Consider the following 19,486-nt stretch of genomic DNA (forward strand, 5'->3'; position numbering starts at 1 on the left):
ATTACACAAAAATCTAAGATCATCTGTTCTGTATCTGTGACGTTTTTGTTTAATTGCCATCTATAAATTAATTTAACTACTTTCAATATTTAGCTTTTAAATCACTTTTAATTCGTTACCTGTGGCAAAATGTGCAACTAGTCTAATCCCATGCAGTAGTGAATTTAACCACAATAAAAATCTGAACCATAACTTCTGTGACTTATTTATTGTGTCTGTGTGTGTGGGCCACTCAAGGACATTTACCTTTTTGGTCCTTAGCCACTCCAGTGTAGCTTTGGCTGTGTGCTTTGGGTCGTTGTCATGCTGAAAGGTGAACTTACGTCCCAGTTACAGCTTTCTTGCAGAGGGCTGCAGGTTTTCCTCAAATTCACTAGTAATCTTCAAAAACAGCACGAATACTTTACGCATAGCTAATTTACATATCAACCCCCACCTTTCCCATTCATTTGCATGACGTCTGGTGAAAAGCCCGGTTTACTCGAGTAAAATAAACTGAGCGAATGGAAACCCAAAAAAGCATTTTACACAAGACGTTTTTTCTTGTGTAAATGTTTCGAGATAAAAAAAAAAAAAAACTCCCATGAATGATAATAATAACGAGTAAACAATAGAATAGTTTAACGATCGTGTTTGTAAACAGACAGTATTCATGCATGTGTAATGTAAAATATATGAACGTTCATTGTAAATTGAATGAATGTTAAATAACAGAGTTACGTTTTTGTAAATTAGCAAATAAGTCACACTGCTTTTTTAATACATGAACATGACATTTAAACGCATCATCAAAAAATAGTCGCTGAGGTATTGGCTGATTAGAAAACTTTGTGTTCTGCAATTTTATCAACAATTGAGTCTGCTCAGGTCAAGCTTGTACTTGCTGGGATGGGATTTTATTTATTTATTTATTTTAAAACCCTGCAAAGTTTACTGTTTAGATTGCATACAAACTTTCCCTGGATAAAATGTGTGTTTGAATTTTACTTTTATTTTTTGTATTCGATTTAGGGTTCCTGACCTTGTTTGCCATTTAACATTTACATTTTTTTTTTAACGCTACTTTGGTATATATAAAAATAGTTTTTAGTTTTTTATTAGACTTGAACAGAAACAATATTAGTTATTTATAGGACATGCACAATCAATCGATTGTGAAACTATTAAAACACAGATTGACAAATATGCTTATAATAATAGAAATAAAATTATATTATGAGATTATCTGTACCATCTGTATATATATATAAACAAAGCACAGTAATATTTGGCAATGATTTTGTATCAGTGATGTAGCAAACTAAAACCTATTTTACACTGATGTACAGTACGTAAATGTACTTGCAAAAGGCTAGATTAGCCCCTGAAAAATGTGTATTCTGACTGCAAATAAACTCCAGCTAATTTTCCAAAACTGTTTAAGTGAAAAGAAAAAATCATTTAATTTCTCTTTTGCATACCTATTTTGTCTCTTGATAGATTTGCACCTTTAAACTTACAGGTTTAATTAAGCAATTGCAATTTAAAGGAGAGCCCCAACCCCCCCCCCCCCCCCCAAATAAATGCACACTGTTTTTGTAGCTTACAATGATTTCCCACACGTGTACCATGTTTATACTGTGCTTCAGTTTTTAACTATGCTTTTCCAACACTTTACTTAAATCTTTATTTCTTTATTTTTTTTATTTTTTACATTTCTCTTACTGTGAATAGTGTTTGGAATCATTATGTGATCCAGAAAAAGCAGCTTTTTATCTTGGTCATGAGTCCTCAAAAGAAGCTGTATCAAATATTTATGTAACATAATACAGTCACAGATGTGCTGATAGCAGATAGGTGATGGATTTGAAGGCAGATGTAATATATTATTTATTGTCTTTTTTTTTTTTTTTTTTTTTGAAGAGTGCTTGCTATTTTAAAAGTTTGTAAATCTGTACTGTCCTTTAAAAATCCTTTAATGATGATTAGACCAGACAAGTTAGGCAATCTGTGTAATCTTTGTTAATGAAAACATGCTGTGCATACAATCTGAAACAAAAACACATTGGAAATGTGAAAAAAAACCGCCAAATTGTCAAAAGTGCCAAAAACACAAGCCATGTTTCAAGGGGAGGCGCAGTGCCTATTCCTGCTACCTTGTGTTTCGTTAAAGATGCAGCTCTCTGCTGCTGCAACTTACAGGCTTTTGTTTAGAGAGATTCAGACAGTAAGCAGGCACCAAGAGGCTAATACGTTACCAGCTGGGCTGAATCTCTGCTTTAACCTCATTGTGGAAGATATGATACTGAGTGGCACAGAAACATAACCACTAACCTAAAAAGACACACTGCATAAACAACTAGTACATTACCACAACCTATCTGAACCAAACACCATCCACGGGAGCAGGCAAACATGTACACATGTATTCATGCTACGTGTAAGACCGTACGCCCTTGTCGTAAAAATGATAATCTCTGAATATAACAGGAAATACACTTATTTATGAGCGTCCTGGGAAACAAAATAGTAATACATAAGTCTTCCTCAGTTTTGTCTAAACGTAAAGAAAATAGGCTTTCATAATGTATGAACTCCACATACACTCTGAGAAATTAATGTTTCTTCAAGTTCTCTTACCATAACCAACATTCAGGATGTTCCATTTTCACAATGACTGCTGAAGTGAACGTTCTTCATTTACATAAGAGTTTTTGTAAAAAAATAAATAAATAATTATATTCTTATAGATTATAGTACTACAGTTTTTTGTTTTATTAGAATTTGTTTTTAAATGTATGAGTTGGATTATGTTGTATTAGGTGATCTGCTAGTGAAGCTGTAAACTAAGCCCAGTTGGCCTTGGCCACATCCTTTTGTGGCTTTCTCTTTCCCCAACTCCAGTGCAACAGTTATGTTGAAAGAAAAGGAAGTTGCTGTTGGTTGCCTAGTAGAATGTACACGATGATCATTCTTGTGGGTGTTGAAGCACACACTCTGTTAGGAGCTAATGCTGTTCTCGAAGATGTTTACCAGTAAACTGTAACATTTGGGAAACTAAAATGTCACACCAAAGATCGTCCTTCTGCTTCGGTATTTGTGGTGCACAGAATTATGCATTCTTGTGTAGGAATGACTCGGAATGCTATCACAAACCTGTTACATTTTTGTACCACTATTTTCAGTGCTGCTGTGCCTTCATGCAGTGGGTAAGTTAAGCAATACTCCTATTTAAAAAACCCCAAAAATGTACATCATCAGTGACTGTTATTCTGTTTGATTTTTGTAGGTCTGTGCTATTAATACATGGCACTGTATTTGTGTACAGTAGTCAACATTTACTCTGATAAACAAATATATGATTTAGTTAATAAAAAGTAGTTTTAGTTAGGGTGCATGTTTATATGTGTTTGGTGCTTTTTGTTCTGTCGCTTAGACTAGAAACTATCATAAAACTAATTTGGTGTTCCTTAGAAGTCATAGAGCTAAAAGCTATTTACTCAAAACAGTGTGATCTTTTTCAAAAAGTTTGTATAAAAACACACCAAAAATGTGATTTTAAACTGACATAACTTTTGTAGTTTTAATTTAATTTAAATCAGCTTTATTAATCAGTTATTTTGCTGAAATGGCAAAATGTGCTTTAACAAATGCACAGTTCCTGAAACTATTTGAAAGATCGTCAGCAAGTCATGCAGCAAGTCATGCAGTAAGTCCATGCAGCAAGGTACCTTAAAATACATTGAGGAAAGCTGTTCCACATTGTATGATTAAAACTATAATTTAAAGTACTTTTGTTTTAATTGTGCAACTAAAACATATTAGTTGGAATAAGGACATTAAAGGTATACTTGCTTATAGACTCTCTATGCAGCTTAGTAGTAGTTTAAGGCAAGAACAGCTCAGTGAGAGGCTTTACCAATATATGTATCAATCTAAAAATTTGACACCTTGTAACTTAAATGATTTTTTTGCCCTAAAATTAGGCTAACTGTGGTCTATTTTAATAGTCAAAATATAAATGGCATAATCCTGCAGCAAATTGTGTACTGGACGTCAAAACACAAAACAATGATGGGGTACTTTTAAAATGATTTTATTTGAAAGTCTATTGAAAAATGTATTTTAGCCTTGCATAATTTTATTTTACTACTAGAGGGAGTGCCACAGCTATTCATTCACCCTTAACTTGGATACAGTGTGTTGATTAGACTGCAGCAGTAAAGGATGTTAACATAATAAAAAGCTGTTGATTTTTAAGAGAATCAGTTCTGTCATTCACAAGCTGGCTGCTGTCCTTTACAGTAACAAGCGTGCAGAAACCACACTGTGAGCCGTGGCCAATGCCAAAGCGGCTTGTAACAATCCTCAGGATACAGCTCAATCTCAGAGACATGGCAACACTATATCTGCAAGAAGGGGCTATGTGGTTATCTGAAGATATTTAAGCAAAATTGATCCACTGTGGTGCTATGATGTTTATTTTAAGTTAAGAACTGTCTCATCATTCAAGGGGAAGTGATCACAAAGAATAAGGCAGGAATTAGTTGATGCATGTTAAAGGGTGAAGTAGTATTAATTCAACAAGAGAAGTCTACATAGTTTAACTTGTTCTGGAGTGATTTAGTACTAGTCTATAGATTTGGTTTGATAGTCCTATCAACCAATCAGAGGTTCTCACGCCAATGTGGCTTCAAATCAGAATGCAGGACAACCTTCATCCAATCATATTGGTCCTACATGACACAAGGTGTCTTCAGTTGAGTCAAAGCAACGTGGCACCGGTTGTCTAAGTAGCATTATAAAACGTATGTTTCAGCTGCTGTTTTTGTGGTTTAAATATTTGTGAATTATTAACTTGCTGCTCTGTTTAGTATTGGTTTAAAAAAGGTGGTCTTAAAGGGTTGTTTGCACAGTAATGCATTTTTTTTATTTTTTTTATTTATAAGACATGGAATTTGATTAATAAAGTACATGCTGAGGTATTGTACATAACTAACAGATGTTTGCCAGCAGCAAAAACTGTGAAAAAAAATGCATGGATAACCGAAATGCATCTGCTGAAAGGTCAGTATTGATGGTTATAATGAAACAAAATCATTGACTTGTATATTTTCTGTTTGATGATACAAAATGGGTTTAATTGAGCAGTAACGTTACTGTTTGAAGACATTGTTACTGCTGTCCTTGGCCTGGATGAGGCTAAGGACAGCGGGAACACATTTTAACAAATATGTTTATGTGCTCAGCAGGGGTGTGTATCTTTGGGTTCTGTACAATACATAGCTTGACATTGAGGTGTGATCATAGGCGTCATTTACACAGAGGGCATGGGGGACATGCACCCCTCACTTTTTCGATGATGGGGAAATGTCCCCCTCACATTACAGGAGTACTGAAACTTGTATTTCACAATAATGTATTGGTATAGTCACTAGTCAGTATAGAAGTCAATGGAAATAAACCTGAGATCAGACCCAGATCATGAGATGGTGTTTTACTACTAGGATCTGGTTCAGGCTCCAGGGATCAGTAATATTGATCCGATCCTGGAGCTGCACACGCCTTAACTAGGGAAACTGACCAATGAGAAGAGAGCATACATGGCGTGTAGTTTAAAGACCACAGTTGACAAATATGTATACAGACTGAGATCACAGTAATGTTGGGGAAATGGCAAACAGATGGACAAAGATAGAGGAGGATGTACAACGTTGCTGTATCCAAAACACAGGAAAATGTGAATTACAATTTTAAACCATAGCTTGTGTTATTTACTATAATGTTATCACACTGAGGTTTCTGCCTACTTACAATATCACTTTTCATTTTAAATTGAAACAGTATAGTTAACAGCAAAATGAAACTTGTGCCTTGTGCAAATAAATATAGACAGCAATAAAAACTAAATACGTTACCAAGAACTTTTTACACAGTTATTATACCAAGTTAATCATGATATATTACAGATTCTAATAATTTTATGTGTTTATATACATTGCACAGACTCTCGCATCTCAATTTATCAATGTTCCAAAAACTCACTCTTGGTCACATTTTACTAAACATTTTAAATTAATAATTAAACAATTACCATAAAATTACCATAACGAACATTACCATATTCAGCACAGTAAAATTGAGTCCTTACCTGTAAACAGGAACACGTTTAAAGTTTGAAACTCATTGTCTAGAGCTTGGTTTTTATTTACATTATCGTCGATACAGTGTGGTTTCAGATTCAAGCTACATTTGCATTTTTTATGTGGATGAAAGCTGAAAATGCTTTTTAAAAACAAAATTTTGTTATACCAATACAGTATTAGCATCATATGAAGAGGTCTCTAAGAACACCCAAACCTGACAACTCTATCAGTGCTGCTCGTCTTTTGGCCTGTGACTCTGCTGAGGACCCCCAAGCCTATAATAAGCTGCGTCACAAGACAAAAAACACAATTTTTTTCTTCAAGAAATTCCTGAGCCTGTACTCTCAACTCCAGACAAGTGAAATATACTTTATTTCTAAAAGAAGTGAGAGACCCAGATCTCCTTCCACTTCCTCTTCCTGCTCCTATTCACCACCTAGGAGTGCTAAGAGGAGAAAACGTTGCTCTCACAGCCCTGATCGCATCAGCAGGAGGTCCAGCAGAGCTGATGCAGAGGCGGTTGACTTTGCCATCCCAAGCTCAGTCAGTCCCTTCGCTCCAAGTTCCCACTTTCCCGCCACCTCAGGTGCTGGACGATTTAGAGGACGCTATCCGAAGGGACGAGCTTCATACCTGGAGGAAAGGGAATCTGATATAGCGCCACTGCAGCAACCATCAATGTGAGCCAAGCTCATTCCCCTGATGCAGAGAGCAACAACAGCCCTTTAGGTTCCATGTTTGAGCTGCAGTCCTCCTGGGACCACCCATCAACATCCGCAGCCATCCCACGTGTAGCGGACACACTTTTTATAAGGTTTTTGATGCGGACAAATGGGCTGAACCACTTTCCACCAGTGGAGGCCTCTATTGCAGCGTTGACTGCCAACCTGTCCCTGCTGTCCAAGGACACTGTGCCCCCAGACAAGCACAGCCGGGTCACTGCAATGATTCTAAAGAAGGTGCATGCTGCTAGTGCATTTTCAGCATGACTGGGTAATTACAGCAGTGTCCTAGTGGCATACCAGGCGCAACTAGTCAGGTCCTTTACAGACCTAGGTCCCTCTCTCCAGCATGGGGATGATATCTGCCTCATATCTAGAACTCTCCTGCAGCTTTCCAAGCTCAGTGGACAGCCTGTAGGCAGAAACCTGGCATCACTAGTAGCTGCACGGGTTCTGCTCAAAGTACTTTCTGGTGTCAAAGCGGGATGGAGGCCACAGACAACTAAACCTGTACCCGAGTCAGAGGTGGTTCAAGATGTTGACTATGCAACGGCTGTTGCAATCTATCAGGCCAGGCGATTGGTTCACTATGGTGGACCCAAAGGATGCCTACTTCCACAACAATAAGATCGGCACACCAGAAGTATCTGTGGCCTCTCTCTGGCTGCTAATGTCTTCATGAAGTGCATGGAGGTCATATTGGCCCCGTTGATGACCCAAAGGCATCAGAGTCCTCAACTACCAGATGACTGCCACACCTGCACCACATCTCCAGAGCAAGCATGGCTTCACACAGACATCGTATGTGGTCACATGCGCCTCTTAGGTCTGGTGGTGAGCAGCTGTAAGAGGTTTGATTTCTTATTAAAATAATAAGCCAATTTTCTTCAGGTCATTCCAATCAAAAAGAATTAAAATGCAAACATTAACAAAACAAATCAAGTGTGATACATCAATGATCTCACACACAAGCCTCAGTTGATGGTGTTCTGAGCTGGCATCAGTGTTGATGTTATTGAGCTGAGTAAAGAAATTACTACATACAACACAGATATATAGATAGCTTACATAATTTCCTTGATCAAATCTGATCTTATTTCCCTAGCATGATACATGTTGTGAGACATAACACATTGAAAGTTAACATTTGCATTTCTTCTTCACTTTACCAATGTCAGCAGAAACCCAGATAACACGAAGTTACATTTAACAACAATGCTCAATTCTCACAGGCAGCAAAGCACTATACTCACGCATCACAAGGTCAAACAACAAGACTGGTGATTGCAAACAGCTGATGTGCACCAGCTATGTAAAGCTTGTTTGTACAGTTTATTAGCCCTGCATTGATTCAGAGCTTACATTAAACACAGGAAAATCACACAGTGTTTACAGTTTCAATGATTTCTCACTTCTTTCACCATTTTAATGGAAAGTATACGTAACAGTAGTATAATGGAAAAGAACAGTTGGCTGATGAAACAATAAGAGCTTGTGCAATTTAACTCAAAAAACGTAGTGTACACTGGCCCACACAAGGTCCGTGGTTATTAGAAAAAGCCTACGTGTTCCAATTGTGTAGTGTGTTATTATTCATTCCGTAACTTACCTAAAGTTATAGAGTGTCACTTTTAACAAAAGTAAATAAATGGTTTTAGAACCAGTTTTAATTGGTTTGATTGTAGCGGCTTAGTCTCAATGACATTTAAAAAAATTGCATCTTTTGACCTGTGACTTGGCTTCTAATAGGCTTGGGGGCCCTCAGCCGTGTCACAGGCTCTGACAAGCAGTGTTGGTACAGTTGTCAGGTTCAGGTGCTCTTAAAGAGACACCACCCATTTGTAATGATTAATATTTCTATTTCAGGGAACCAGGATTATGATAGTAACCCAATGCTTTCAAACTTGTTGCTATGCAAAAAGAAATCAACAACATAGTTTTGGGTCCATTTGCACAGCTTTTTAGCATGTGATTTAGCCACCCTTTTTAGTCGTATCATGTTTTGGCCGTGCACTTCCATTTGCGTGAGGAATGTGCGTGATATGTGAACCTGCAAATGTGTTCACTTGCATATACATGAGGCTTTGTATTCTCTTGCAGATGAACTGCTATGATAGGAGGGTAAGACGGACTAGACCTGCACAGGAAGACAGCAGAAATGATCTGGTTACCCCTCCACGGCGGTCCAGAGTGAACGGCTGGTCATTGCCTATGCACTCCTTCCAGCTTGTCGCTTGGCTGTTCTACACATATCTGGCTATTGTAGGGTTTGGAATCTACATACCTCTGCTGCCTTACAACTGGAAATATGCTGGCTACAGTGTATCCTTGTTTATATAGGTGCATCTTCTGCAGTATAAAAACAGTCTTTGCTCAGTTATACTGTTTTCTTTTCAGGGTCAATACACTGCTAAAAGTGATAAGGAACCAAATATAATGAAGTGAATACAAGTATACACATGTTTTTATGTATCAATATAATTATATTTTAATATTATGTATCATATAAAATATATAGCCCATTATCTACCATTTATAAAACAGGTTCTCTGTGGGCACGTGAATACCCAGTCAAAGTTCCAAGAAACATGAGTCTGGCACACACAATTTGCTATTTGTAGAAGTAACTTTGAGAAGTGGACATTGTTGGGTGCTAGCAAGGGCTAAGGTACACTAATTAATCAGACTTTAAATGCAGGGATGGAAATAAGACTCCCATTGTATAGCAGTTTCACCCATTTCAGGTTTTACTACAAGCTTGATTAGCCACAGTGTATAGGTAACAAGCTCAGGTGTGAATTATTAAACTCTTAGTAAAACCAGGAATGGATCAAACTGCTATGCAATTGGAGTCTTATTTCCATCTCTGCATTACAGTTTAATAAAAAACCGGTCACTCTTTGTAGGACTTTAGATATGAAGGAAGCTTTGCCATCCTAAATGGTTACCCATTAGGACCTAATAGTTGTCCCAATAACACTGAAAAAGATCTGTACCTGGGGGTTGAGGTTCATCGTCATATTTGGTGCTCAGATAGTCTAAGGGTGTTCCTTGAGGCCTAGGTGTTTATGTTTATCTACAAGGACACTTCAGTATAGCTAAATTAGCTATCACTACTTATCTATTATCAGTGTGCATGCAGAACTTAATTAGTAATAATCCACAACATGATACATTATAAAAACACCGACAAAATTCTTGAGAGTGTCACAACCCTGCAAGTTTTATACGTTATGTACCGTACAGCGGCCCCTCATTTTAAGACGTGTTTGTCTATAATGTGTTCAGTTATTCCTTGACTCCTATATTTAATCAGATAATTGGCATAACGTTTGCTTCTCACTTTGTTGTGCATATAGCTGCTGTCTCCATTGATCCTGCAGACCACAGTGTACGTGCCAAGAACAATTATAGGAATCCAATGCCAGTTTTAGACAGGGTGAAGCACCCCCATGCAATACAGAACCTGCATTGCTACCTGTGTGAAGTCAATGTGTAGGTGGTTGTATTCTCTTATCTTGGATGTATCTATTCATTTTATTATTATGAATAATATTTTTTGTTTGTTTGTTTGTTTGTTTGAAGTTTGAAATTATATAAAGGGATTGGACCAAAATAGCTAAATCTTTTAATTAAATGGCCTGTCACTGATATGACTGATTGATTGATTTTCTAGTTATGTAAATAGCAGTCCCTGACATGTAGTCTTTAAGATAGGAAATAGCTGCACCTCCCCAGGCTTTGACAGATTACTAATAAAGGCTGCTCAGTTGGCTGGTTCATCTTCATTTCAGACTGCCATCACAACATCCTGGAAGGAAATGGTGGTGGTAACTATTGCATGATAGTTATATTTCCTGCCAAAAGAATTTAAATTAGTGCCATGTTGACTGCCTGTGATAGCTCATTGTCACCCGACATCTTGTTGCCTGAGTTGTGGTGGGTGGATACCATTTACTCTTGAATCCCTGAATAAATCAGAGTAATATGCTCTGTGCTATAACCAATGTAGACATTCAGTCATGATATGCACTTCTGATTTACAGTGGACTAAAAGCAAAACACTGCAGTAGTTGCAATAAGTGCATCTCTGATTTTGATCACCACTGCAGATGGCTGAATAACTGTGTTGGGGGACGGAACTACTGGTAAGTTGCCACATCTATGCTGTATAAATTAACACCAGTTTCCTCAAAATGACTTATATTTTTTGTTAAAATAAAGCCACATTTTCTGTAGTGACTGAAGAGAGGACGACTGACACTTTTTGCTGTGGAAAAGATTCCTGATGTTCAAGCACACTGATATTAAAGCGAGAGTGAACCATATACATGTTTAATGATCATGAAAACACGTTAATTTTATTATTCCTTGGTTTTCTAAAGAGTCACTACATGTGAAATGTATACAGTCCAAAACCTTACCTTACATGACCTTAAAATTGACCTCAAACAACCTTAAAATTCACCCTAAACCATCACAACAAACATCTAGGGTCTTGCTATTAACATGAAGGAAATTATACCAGTCAGAACAACACAAACACCTATATGAATGGATTCGTATTCATGTGTTATGCAATAACTGTAGCATCTTTTCTATGGTTCAGGTGTGATCTAATTCAATTGCTAATTACTGATCCTGTAGTTCTAGTAGGATGCCAGCACAACAGTGTGGAAAAAGATGAGACGGGGCAAAAAAAAAACCCCACAGCTTGCACCATGTCCTTGGTCTTACCATGATCGTCACAAGCCGCCTCCTTGTTTGAAAGTAACTTTACAGATATATAACCCCAAAATAAATTATTAAATAGCTGTTCTGTAGTTTTAAGTGGAGCTGTCTTTCCTAAAACTGTGAACAGGTTTGCAGTGTGGAAAGAGTTTCAGTAAAAACAGTACAGTAGAAAGTCAATTATCCAATCTTTGATGTACCGTACTGTTTAATAAACCGAACCACCTGTAATCACATGATGAATTACGTGTGGTGTATTACACACACAGCTTCTGTTGCTAAAATGGCTACAAGATTTAGCTGCCAAAAAAGAAACTGCAGACTGAGGCAAATGAAAGTTACAAAATTATTCAGATCACCAAAACCTTAGATGGAGCACTGTGTGCTTTAAATTGTTGCAGTTAAGAAAATTAAAACAATAACCTTGTTCTTGATTTTTCTTCTATTTCGTCAGTAAGGGCTGGCGATCCTGTCTATGTTATTGATCAGCTAAGAACTTTTATTTGATTCACTGCAATTGCACGTTATTACAATGCCTTAACAGCAAATATCAAAGTATAGAAACATTTTACTGAATTTTAATGATTCCTAAAGTTCTGTAATGTGTCAAAGTTGTACTAAATTGTAATCAAAGTTTTCAAAGTTTGGTATGTGGTACGTTTAATTACAGTATTTCATTACCTTAACTGTAGGTGTTAAAGTTTTAGTGAATTGCATTAATTTAATGATTTGTAAAGCTTTGACATTTTGTTTGCTTAATGTGATAGAATAGGTTACTAACTATAGATCATCAGTAGGTACTTGTGCACTAAGTACTTGTGTATGTTAACTTTATTCTGTACATTATTAAAGGTACAGTAATTGTTATTAATACTCAATTTCCTGGTGCAGAGTGTGATGTTAAATTTGATGTTAAGTTTTTTTTTGTACCCAAGTTCCATAAAATAGTTCTAGAAATAATGACTAGTATCTACAGTATAGGTGTAATGTTTGCTTTATTTGCATGTCTATTTCTACTGTATAATGTAGGGTTCAATGGATTACTATAATCCCATTGAAGAACAAGTGTTACATTGTTTTGTAGGTTTTTCTTCTGTACTGTGCTTTCTGCAGTCCTTGGGATTATTCTGATGGTGCTTGTGATCCTGTATGTTTTCATCGAACATTTTATGAACCCTACTCAGCTGCGCACTGCTCCTCAGTTTCATGGTATATGTCTAAATTCACTCCTTATCAAGTGTTTTTTTTAGTGTCTGTTCACATGTTTTACACTTTTACACTTAGAATTTTGCACCAACAGGGTGTGCAGTGGGACAACATACAGTATTTTAGACACAGTGACTTTGTAATACAGTATAACTGTATCAAATCTTCAAAATCTATAGTGGTTGCAACAAAGGCAAATGCAGTGTAATGCAAAATTACTATATCCAAATACTTTGTCACAACATGACATTTCTAGTGGCATCTGTTTTCCTGTTAAAATATTCATTTTTCTCTAAAGATATTCAGGAGAACAGCACGTGGCTGGCATTTCTTCCGGTGTCTCCCGTGGAAACAACGTCAGCAGGGATTCTGGTTCCAGCATTCATTTCCATTCTCATGGGGTTGGCCTCTCTCTTGTTGCTTGGGAATTTACTTATATTCCATATTTACCTGTGTGAGTTATATGCATGACTTCATAACTCCAGAGAACTACACTTGCTGTATAGCATACTGATTTAACAGTAAGGTTATTGTATTGTATTGTAAGGTTTATTTAGTCCTGAACATGATTCAGTCAAATCTCCCAATAGTTTATTCAACTCGCAATAAAAAATGCTCCCTTCCTGATTACTATAAAATAATAATTTTCATTAGATCAGTATACATTACTTTTTTTAATTTTATTTAAATTTTTTTACAGTGGCAAAGAAGCTGAGTACGTATGACTATATAGTGAAACAGAGGCACGCTCCAAGTATTAAAAACCAAGACAAGGATTTGGAATCAACATTCAGATCTCAGGTGAAAGTAGATTTTTAAAAATCAACTACTTTAGAATTGTAGAGATGTTCAGTTTGCAGTAACTGAATTTGAACCAAAAGTATATTTGTTATAAGAAGTTATTGAAAATACAATCCACATATCCCAATAAGCACTAATCTTAACTTTTCCTCTAGAAAGAAAGAAAGAAAAAGAGTTATGCCATGACCTAACTAAAAAATAAATAAATAAATAAAAACTCTGCAAAGAGTCCAAGGCTGACTCGTAACTGTTCCGTGTCATAATTGTTCTGTCCTCTATTGATAGAATGTGCCAGCAATGCAGACCTCTATTGGTTGTGATTCACCCTTATCTGCAAGGTCCAGGTAACATTTTGATTATCCCCAGAGTTCAAATAGTTTTGTGTAAAATTGTTTTGTGTAAATAAAAAAAAATGTATCTTTTTTTTCCACAGTGCTTTCAAGTACCAGGATAGACCCCGCGTAACCATTAAGCAGTCCAGTGGTGATCGTGCAGGGGTGAGCTTGTTCATTGAAAAGTACTTTATATTTTTGTATAATTTTTATTGAAAAGTTATTTTGATTATTAAAAATATGAACTATGAAACTTTGACTTCCCCCCCCCCCCCACCCCCAAACATATAATCCTTAATATCCTTGTTGAATTTCTAAATCTGTAAACATTTGGGTGTTATTATTATATTATGATATATTATATTATTATTATTATATTATTATTATTATTATTATTATTATTATTATTATTATTATTATTTATTAGCACCCTTATCTAGGGTGACTAAGTTGTTACAAAATAACAGTACAAAGTATTGCATTATAAAATCACATTACAAGTTATCACAATATCACATAAAATATCACATTACAGACTATCCTAATTCAGATAAGAGCAGTTATGAAAGTGCAATAAGATCAAATTTAAGTAACAGCGAAATAAAGAATACAGTAAGGTAGGGTATAAGTACAAGTTTGACTAAGAGCAGTTATAACTTATAGTAAATATTTGCTTATATGAGTAAAGTCCAGTAAGAGCATGTAGTAAGTATGATAAAGGGATGAGAATGATTTCCCAGTAAGAGCAAAAAAAAAAAACTGAGAATGGTTACCTGAAAGAGTAAAATCAGATACAAGATACAGTTATAGTTTGGAGCAGTAGTTGAATGTGGCAAGGTATGGAGCAGTTCAATGCAGGTACAAGCTGATGCAAGAACTGGTACAGTTGGGTGCCATATAGTCCAGCATAATCGAGAGTTGAGGGTTACAGATGCTGTCTGAACAGGTGTGTCTTGAGTAGGACCCCCGAAGGTGGTCAGGGACTGAGCAGTCCTGATATCCGTGGTCTGGTTGTTCCACCACTGAGAGACAAGGCTGGAGAAGGAGCGGGCTCTGGAGACGGGGATCGGTGGGAGGTTACAGCTAGTCTGCCAGAGGTGGAGGAGCGGAGGGGGCGAGAGGGGGTGTAGTGAGAAATGACAGGTGTCTGGAGATAGGAGGGAGCAGAAAGGTGAAGACAGTGATAGGCGAGTACAAGAGTTTTGAATTGGATGTGAGCAGCGATAGGGATCCAGTGTAGACAGCGGAGAAGCTGTGTCACTTGGGAGAAACGAGGAAGGGGAAAAAACAAGGCGAGCAGCAGAGGTTTGGATGCACTGGAGCGGACGGGTAGCAGAGGCAGGAAGGCTGGCCAGGAGGGAGTTTCAGTAGTCGAGGCAGGACAGTACCAGGGCCTGAACTAGGAGCTGGGTGGAGTAGTCGTCAGGAAGATGCGAATTCTTTGTAAGTTGCTGAGGAAGAAGCAACAGAAGCGTGCCAGAGTCAAGATGTGCTGAGAGTAGGAGAGGGAGGGGTCAAGGGTGACACTGAGGTGCTTGGTGGATGAGAAGGGAGAGAGGGTGGTGGATTCAAGAGGAAAAGAGATAGAAAGATCAATATAACTTGGTTGATAATTTTGATGGGTACACATTCAGTTAACAAACCTTTTTTGAATTGATTTTTCTGAATGACTTTTTGTTTTTTATATATTCTTTTTATTAGGGAGAAATCAAACAAGTAACCAGTGATACAAGTGAGAATTCATACTATAATCCAAAACAGGCCACTCAAAGCTTAGCAGGTATGTTTTTTTTTTTTTTTATTCCCTCAAATATTTTATTACTCATTATGGCAAAGTGCCCCACCCCTGTGTGTATTTTGTGTTAATGTTTGTGTATAGTCATTGGTACACGGGATATAAACGGGTCTGTGTAACATGAGTGTTTCAAATGTATGTTTGTATTGAGGCACGAGGATTGCACAGCACTTCATGTGCAGGTAAAATGTAATAATATGTGCAGTTGTAACGCGACTCCAATTGAATGACTGATTAGCAATCGAGTCTCGGTACAGCTGTATAAAAGCAGCATGTTTTCACTCGCTCGGGTTTTGTGTTCGGTGAGTGGAGAACGGGATTGGAGACGGAGGTTATAATAACAATAATAGTAATAATAGTTAATAGTTAAAATATCAGCTCACCGTGTTTGTCTGTGTAGTCCGTTTTGTTTTTCTCTTAATTTTGGCGAAAGTGCCGTGTCCTGTGTTTTTTGTTTGTTACATCCTTTTTATTTACTGTTCTGTTCATTCATTAAATGCTGAGCGAAACCAATCGCTCAGCTCCACCCAACTCCACCTCTGTGTTCATTTCCTGGTTCCTGTTTCTGGTCTGACGTCACCCACTACAGCCGTCTTTGTGACACTCATTTACTCGTTTTATCTGTCTGTCATTGCATCCATAATTTTTTTTTTTTTTTAAATGTATTTGACCTTTTTAATTAATAAGCTTAACCCACAGTAAATCTGGTTCTGTCCCCTTACAGTAAACTTGGAAGGTGAATGTTTGGTGGATTCAAATGGAGGCTTTAAGTCTGCATCTAAACAGAAGCCAAATAATTCCTTCCAAGAAAGTGTGGAATCCATAGAGCAAATCCAAGTAGCCCAAAACCCTCTAGGGAGTTGTGCCAAGCAAAGTACCCCCTCACAGCAGTCAAAACATGCAGCTATGCAGCCCATCACAACTCCCTCTCCCTATGCATCTGAGAACTCAGGGAATTCAAGACAATCGTTTCTTAGGACATCTTTATCAATGGACACAACCCATTCTGAACAGGCATTGTCAAGTATAGGAACCTCACACTTCATGGATGGAAGTCAAAGGGGTTCCCATGAAGTGTCTCTTCATACAACAGATGTTAATTCCCTCTGCTTGGGCAACAGCATTCTTGAAACAGACATAGAGAGTGACCCAAGCTGAGAATAAGACAGCATGCACTTTGTTTTCTTTTTGAATTTATGGTGGATTACCCCCTCAACACCACAAGGCCTATCCTTTCGAAGTCTTGAACTGGACATGAAAGCTGGGACACACTGCACAGCTGCTCTTTTTTTAATTCTTTAACTTTATTCTTGTTGAAAAGAAATGGACCTGGAAGTTTTACAGTTCCCAGCCGTGATGACTAATGGCAATGAAACTTCAATCTGCACTATTTAAATTAAGTGAAAAGAAACAAAAATTAGATTTAATAACATGCTGTACTTTTATATTGTTTAAGTGTTTGTCTTCATCCATCCCTCCCCAAAATGTAAAAGATTATGTTAAAATTATTTCAGTATTAAGCTATATGTTTATACTTTTATTTATAGCCAATGATGGAAGCACTGAGTTGATTTGAGTGATTTAATTTTTAATTTGTTCTGTTTGAACCTCAAATCTTTAAAGGATATTTATAGAATAAAACAAATAACAACTGTTCTCTCTGATGCTCTTTTTTTATTGATTTTTTTTAATATAAAAAGTTTTTTTTGGCAAATCTTTCTTTTATGTTTCAAGGATCCTATCTGTTATTTACTATCTGCTATATAAGCAATAGCTATAGTGTCTAGAACTAAGACTGTAGGTTGAGATGTTTATATTAGAGGGAGGCTAGTTATTATTATTATTTTTTTTTTTTTTTTACAAACTATTTAAAATATTGTCCCTTGTCGGGTTTAATTTAAGTCATTAACCTGATGAGTTCAGTATGAATAGAATACCTACCCTCAGTCATTGGTAACAATAAACACTGACTGACTGAGCAGGACAGTGCACAAGCACTGCAACATCATTTTCTAAATATTGAATTTTAAAAAATAATTTACAGTGCCTTTTCATGGGTTACCACTGACAAGAAGCAATGTATTATACTTAGAAACAGAAACTGTAAATTATGTATTCTTTGTTCTGGGAAGCAGTTAAATACTTAGGTGATATTCATTGAACTTCAGAGTTTTTAGATACCACGTAGGTTACATTGTATATATTTTTTGGCCATGAATTGTAAATTATAGTATATTATATTATAGTACAATACTAACATGTGTATAAAATCTAGGCTCTTATGAAACCACTTTAAAAATGCTTTTCAATAGGGTTTTGTATTTTGGTTCTATTTGACTTTTTTATATTATAACTTGAGTACATTTTCACCAAGCAACCTGAAACTTGGTAGAAAGTCAGATACAACCCCAAGGTCCAAGACCCTAAACCACCAGCAGGTTTCTGAGTGTGTAAATGTGATGTCTGAGGGTGGCAACTAACTCTAGTTTTCATAAAGTCTGCCATTTGAAATGTACAGTTTATAACTTTTCCTCTAAAGGTAATGATAACAACTCAATGTAAATGTATCACTCTTTACCACAAGAGGGCAGAATCTGTTTACAAGAAATGTACCACAGTTAAATTGCTTCACTCCCAGGCAAAAGCTTTTGGTCTTCTGTTTTCACATCTTTGCCTTTTTCGGTATTGTATTTAACATCATCCAAAAAAATTAATTAATTAAAAACACAATGGGCTTTTGCATGACATTTAAATAACTCTTATTGTGCAGTATTTACCAGGCTACTTTTCAAGCATGTTTGGTATATATTGCTAAGTGAACGCTTTGAAATGTTGACAACATTGTCTTTAACTCAGTTTGTGCTCTTGTTATTTAGCTAACAGCTTTGTACCTACTTTATTTAATGAATAAGCCTCTTTTTAAAGTTAAACCCACATTTGTTTACTTACGTTGTACAGGGTATGTGTTCCATATGTGTGTGTGAATAGTAATTTTGTGCAATAATATGAGCACTAATCCCTAACCAAAACTTTGTGATTAGAGATGTTTCAAGAATAAAAGGGTTTATTAGAATGTTTAATGTATTTTGGAGAATTTCTCCATTTTGCCTGTGGGAGTCACTGATCACATGCCATGGATGCAACCTGAAAAAGTAGCTCAACATGGCCTGCATCCACATGCAAAAATGTGTGTTTGACCTAGATAGAGACACGTGGAGGTGCTTCCATATACATATTCTAATATTCTTGATAACTACAGCATGTTAAAAAAAATGTCCTTTTTCAAGTATAATCGCAACTGAAAAAGTGCTACACAAGATAAATGTAAAACACATGGATCACACAAGATCCCCAAATAAATCTCAACATGTCAAGATCAAAAAATAAATGATCTCAAGATCTTGATATTTCATTCCTTTATGTAGACATGCACCAGGCTAGTATCACATTGAAAGTGAATCTAAACAAGAAGAAGAATGTATTAGTGATGTTTCCTACCCACACCAAGTTGTGTTTTAAGGGATGTTCATTAAACCAACTGTCATCCATTTTTTTTAATGCCCATGTGAGCAGGTCACCACATCTTCTAACTGAGCTGTTGGAGATGATTTACTGGGCTTCCAGCCAAACTGAATGTCTGCTTATCATCATGTAACAATCCCTGACTGGTTAACTGAAGTATGCAAGACAATGCATGTAAGGTCATTATTGATTTAAAAGTGCAGGGCAACATTGTCGTTGAAGTGTTTATTCTAACCTATATTTTTTCAGAAG

The 19,486-nt window shown here is 36.5% G+C and overlaps 1 protein-coding gene across 1 annotated transcript; it reads left to right on the top strand.

The window, feature by feature from the left end:
• The first annotated feature begins 2,974 nt into the window (after window positions 1-2,974).
• Window positions 2,975-19,144, top strand: LOC121314869 (palmitoyltransferase ZDHHC11-like). Its single transcript, XM_041248595.1, has 11 exons — window positions 2,975-3,188; window positions 8,948-9,169; window positions 10,164-10,342; window positions 10,894-10,995; window positions 12,663-12,793; window positions 13,041-13,238; window positions 13,485-13,585; window positions 13,871-13,929; window positions 14,019-14,082; window positions 15,619-15,697; window positions 16,437-19,144. The coding sequence occupies exons 1-11, from the start codon at window positions 3,042-3,044 to the stop codon at window positions 16,868-16,870; spliced, it is 1,716 nt and encodes a 571-aa protein (XP_041104529.1). The 5' UTR covers window positions 2,975-3,041; the 3' UTR covers window positions 16,871-19,144.
• The last annotated feature ends 342 nt before the right edge of the window (window positions 19,145-19,486 follow it).

Source organism: Polyodon spathula, chromosome 4 (genome assembly GCF_017654505.1).
Source record: "Polyodon spathula isolate WHYD16114869_AA chromosome 4, ASM1765450v1, whole genome shotgun sequence".
Lineage (NCBI taxonomy): Eukaryota > Metazoa > Chordata > Actinopteri > Acipenseriformes > Polyodontidae > Polyodon > Polyodon spathula.

Bases quoted from the DNA above. Each gene is read 5' to 3' on its own strand.
- LOC121314869 (XM_041248595.1), top strand. From the start codon at position 3,042: ATGTCACACCAAAGATCGTCCTTCTGCTTCGGTATTTGTGGTGCACAG. The intron at 3,189-8,947 runs GTAAGTTAAGCA...ATTCTCTTGCAG, and splicing joins GCTGTGCCTTCATGCAGTGG to ATGAACTGCTATGATAGGAG. The intron at 10,996-12,662 runs GTAAGTTGCCAC...ATTGTTTTGTAG, and splicing joins GTTGGGGGACGGAACTACTG to GTTTTTCTTCTGTACTGTGC.